This window comes from Arachis ipaensis, chromosome B04 (assembly GCF_000816755.2).
Source record: "Arachis ipaensis cultivar K30076 chromosome B04, Araip1.1, whole genome shotgun sequence".
NCBI classification, from domain to species: Eukaryota; Viridiplantae; Streptophyta; class Magnoliopsida; order Fabales; family Fabaceae; genus Arachis; species Arachis ipaensis.
Genome location: NC_029788.2, coordinates 9,582,172 through 9,587,178, shown reverse-complemented (window position 1 = coordinate 9,587,178; position 5,007 = coordinate 9,582,172). Strand labels below are relative to the sequence as shown.

General features: G+C 51.5%; 1 protein-coding gene across 1 annotated transcript; it reads left to right on the top strand.

Annotated features, from left to right (window-relative positions):
* On the top strand, nt 1,112–2,712 carry LOC107635995. The gene is made up of 2 exons (XM_016339537.1): nt 1,112–1,507; nt 1,591–2,712. The coding sequence occupies exons 1-2, from the start codon at nt 1,112–1,114 to the stop codon at nt 2,710–2,712; spliced, it is 1,518 nt and encodes a 505-aa protein (XP_016195023.1).

The window sequence follows — 5,007 nt, the reverse complement described above, 5'->3', positions numbered from 1 at the left end:
AATCTCCTTGCCGACCTCCGTGGGACAAGGTCAGAGGAGAAGAACAGTGATGGCCGAGTTCGTGATCCTACGAGACTCCACCGCTTACAACATCATCCTCGGAAGGAAGACCCTCAACGACCTAGGGGCAGTCATCAGCACTAGGATGCTGATAATGAAGTTCGTAGCTGAAGACGGGTCGGTAGGGTCCGTAAAAGGAAATTTGGAAACGGCAGTCGCTTGCGACAACGCCAGCCTCTCCTTGAGGAAAAAATCTAAAGAGGCATCGGGGGTGTTTCTCGCCGATCTGGATGCCAGAGTTGACGACAAGCCCAGACCCGAACCAGAAGGGGACCTGGAAAAGTTTAGGGTCGGGAATACGGAGGAAAAGTTCACGTTCGTGAACAGAAACCTCCCCCATGGACTAAAAGAGCCTTTGATGAAAATGATTAGAGCCAATGGCGATTTGTTTGCTTGGACGCCAGCCGACATACCGGGGATAGACCCCCGACTCATGTCGCACCACCTAGCCATCAGGCCGGACGCCAAACCAGTGGCTCAAAGGAGAAGAAAGATGTCTCAGGAAAGGGCAGAGGAGGTGACCAGACAAACGGCCAGTCTCCTCAAAGCGGGGTTTATCCGGGAACTGGACTATTCGACCTGGCTATCAAATGTGGTCCTAGTAAAGAAGCATAATGGGAGATGGAGGATGTGTGTGGACTACTCCGATCTCAACAAAGCATGCCCCAAGGACTGCTACCCCCTTCCCAACATTGATACACTCGTCGATGCGGCTGCGGGGTACAGGTATTTGAGCTTCATGGATGCTTACTCCGGCTACAATCAGATACCGATGCACCAGCCAGACGAGGAAAAAACGGCATTCATAACACCAGGAGGAACCTATTGCTACAAAGTGATGCCTTTTGGCATGAAAAATGCCGGGGCCACGTACCAGAGGCTGATGAACAAAATATTCAGCGATCTCATTGGCAAGACGATAAAAGTCTATGTGGACGATATCCTTGCAAAGACCACCCAACCTGGTGATCTCATAAGCGACCTGGAGAATGTGTTCGCATCCCTCCGACAACACGGCATGAGGCTCAACCCGCTTAAGTGCGCATTTGCCATGGAGGCCGGAAAGTTTCTGGGATTCATGATAACCCAACGGGGAATGGAAGCCAACCCTGAAAAATGCCAAGTAATACTCCAGATGAAGAGCCCGGGTTGCATCAAAGACGTTCAGCGATTGGCAGGAAGGCTCACCGTGTTGTCCCGTTTTCTCGGTGCATCAGCGGCAAAAGCCCTGCCCTTCTTCAACCTAATGAAGAAGGGAGTAGCGTTTGAATGGGCTCCCGCGTGCGAGGAAGCATTCAACCACTTCAAAGAAATCTTGGCAGCACCCCCCGTACTCGGTAAACCCAGAGCCGGAGAACCACTCTACCTATACCTGGCCATAACAGAAGGAGCGCTTGCAACGGTGCTGGTGCGGGAAGAAGGGAAGGCCCAGCAACCGATTTACTTCGTGAGTAGAGCACTGCAAGGAGCAGAACTTAGATACATCAAGCTAGAGAAACTGGCACTAGCACTCTTGACCTCTTCCCGCAGACTACGACAATACTTCCAAAGTCACCAAGTGGTCGTGAGAACGGACCAAGCAATTCGTCAGGTGCTACAAAACCTGATCTGGCGGGAAGGATGATGACCTGGGCAATCGAGCTGTCCCAATACGATCTGAGCTACGAGTCCCGACATGCGATTAAGGCGCAAGCAATGGCAGACTTCCTAGTGGAAGTAACTGGAAACCTAACTGAAGAAGCGGACACACGGTGGAAGCTCCATGTGGACGGAGCCTCCAACCAGACGTCCGGAGGCGCCGGAATCATCTTAGAAAGTCCGGCCGGAGTCATCTACAAACAATCGATTAAGTTTGAGTTTCCCGTGTCAAACAACCAAGCAGAATACAAAGCACTACTGGGGGGCTTGGTTCTAGCACGGGAAGTCAGGGCCACAAGGTTGGAAATATGCAGCGACTTGCAGGTCGTCACCGCGCAAGTAAATGGAAGCTACCAAGCTAGGGATTCGCTACTGCAGAAATACTTGGAAAGGGTCAAAGAACTAAGCAAACAATTTCAAGAGGTCACGATCCAACACGTTCCGAGGGAGAGGAACACACGGGCAGACCTCCTGTCCAAGCTAGCGAGCACAAAACCTGGAGCCGGCAACCAATCCCTTATTCAAGGCATCACCAAAGAACTAGCAGTCACCCTCCACCTAACTAAGACGAGCCGCTCCTGGATGGACTCCATCGTCGATTTCTTGCAAAACGGCAAACACCCTGGAGATGAGAAGGAAGCCAATGCGCTGAGAAGGGAGGCTGCCAAATACACGGTCATACAGGACCAGCTATTCAAAAAGGGACTTAGCCAACCTTTGTTGAAGTGCCTACACCCCGACCAGACAGACTACGTGCTTAGAGAAGTCCATGAGGGGTGTTGTGGTCACCATATCGGGGACAAAGCCCTAGCAAGAAAGCTCATCCGAGCCGGATACTACTGGCCGTCAATGATGGAAGACTCCAAGGAGTTCGTAAAAAAATGTGTCAAATGCCAAGAGAACGCTAACTTCCACAGAGCATCGGCCACCGAACTAAGCCTGATGACATCCTCCCGACCCTTCGCACAATGGGGAGTCGACCTCCTGGGACCCTTCCCGGTTGGCCCAGGGTAGGCCAAATACCTCATAGTCGCCGTTGACTATTACACCAAATGGATAGAGGTCGAACCGCTGGCCGCCATCTCCTCGTCCAATTGCAGAAAGTTCATGTGGAGGCAGGTGATAACTCGTTTCGGCATCCCGGAAGTCGTCATCTCAGACAACGGGACACAATTCACCGATAAGAAGTTCGTAGAATTCCTCGCCGGCTTGGGCATCAAACAGAAATTCTCCTCAGTAAAACACCCCCAAACAAACGGACAAGTTGAGTCCGCAAATAAAGTCATCTTGCTGGGCCTCAAGAAGCGGCTAGATAACAAAAAAGGAGCATGGGCCGACGAGCTCGCCTCAGTCCTCTGGTCCTACGGCACAACCGAGCAGTCCGCCACAGAAGAAACCCCCTTCCGCCTAACATACGGGGTAGACGCAATGATACCCGTAGAAATCGGCGAACCGAGCCCGCGGTTACTTCTCGAGGGGGTGGAAGAAGCTGTAGAGAAGGACCTAGTAGATGAGATCAGAGAGAAGGCCCACCTGTCAGAAGTAGCACTAAAGCAAAGAATCGCCCTACGATACAACACCAAAGTGCTCAAAAGGGATTTCGAGCAAAGCGACCTCGTTCTACGGCGCAATGACATCGGCCTACCGACCCAAGGAGAAGGCAAACTGGCGGCAAACTGGGAAGGCCCCTACAGGGTCAAAGAGGTGATTGGAAAAGGCGCCTACAAATTGGAGAGGCTCGATGGAAGGGAAGTACCGAGGACTTGGAATACGGGTAACCTGAGAAGGTTCTACCCCTAGATCAGGCAAGCGGGCCAGGCGATCTAACGTGCTTAATCACTTACCTTTGTATCTACCACGGTAACATACTTATTCAATTACCGGTTAATGTTTACTTGTCATTTTTACCAATTTTACTCCTATTTGTTCCCCTTCCCACTTGCACATCGCGCGACAAGAAGTTCCACGACACGTTAAAACGGAACCACGATACGGTACCCCGGGACTGATCACCCCGGGGGACACCTAAACCAAAGCCATCACAAACGGCTACAACGATAGAAAAAGGCCACGACCTGGCTTCATCGAACTACCAACATAACGGTAAACAAACACGAGCGCAAAGCTCATGCCAACAAAACGGTAACACGACAAAACGAAAATGCTACCAAAGGCAAAGAAAGATAACGGTAAACCGACTAAGCGGCTTCTAAAAGTTAATATAAACAAGTTCTACAAACAAAAACCACAAGTCCATACAAAAGCACAAGGCACAAGAGATCATTTTTTCGGCATGTCAACAATCTTGCCATCCTTGATCGTCTTGAAAACTCCAATCGCTGACGTGTCAAAATCGGGGGCCACGATCTTCACCTGAGCCTTAAGAGCTTCCTCGGTCATGAAGATCTCATTCTTTCCCTGCTCTCTAGCCACCTTATGTTTCTTCTTGAGCTCCTCAATCTCAGCTTCAACGGCCTTAGCCGACGAGACGGCCACGTCGCGCTCTCCCTCCAAGGCCACCACCCGACCTTGTGCGGCATTAAGCTGGCTCTCCAAAGTCATCTCCCGCTCGGTTAGACGGGAAACGGTCTCATCGGAGATCCTCAACTTCTCCTCGGCAGATGCGGCCTTCTCCTCAACAGCTTTTAGTTTCCTCCCCGACTCAGACAATTGCTCCTGAAGAGTTTCAACTTGAGCTTTGAATTCGTTATTGGCCTGGACAGCGGACTCGAGCTTCCTGCGCAGCGACTGCATCCCCGACAACTCGAACTCAGCCTTCCGAGCTATGGCGGCACCACGAAGAAGGGTACGGTACATCCACCTCGCCTGCCCCGTAAGTTCGGTGCCAAGGAAATAATCCTATGTGCCAGGAAGCAGCTGAGAATCTATGAAAGTCCCGGCATCAAAGTTATGCTCCATTACGGTAAGAACCCCCTCTGGGCTAGAAGAAGCCCTCCGCGTTTTGGGGGTAGGGACAAGCTTCAAGTCGTCATCCTCTTCCTGCGCGGAGGTCGGGTGCTTGGGGCCAACCGCCTCCACGCGAATGGGAGAAACGTGCGCCCCATCAGAGTTCTTATCCAACATCCCAGTGTCCCTAGGTGACGGTGTTGCCTGACCCTTGTCCTCAGAAGGGCCTTCCGGTTTTCCGTCAACCTTCTCAGCTTCATCCTCATCGTTGTCCGCCAAGAAAGTCTTAAACAAGTCCTCAAGCCCTGTTACGGAAGCAGACATCTCCACTGCAGCGAACAAGTAAACAAGTTAGTCGAGAAACCGGCACAAACAAGCAAATAGAGAGGGTAAAAATGCAAG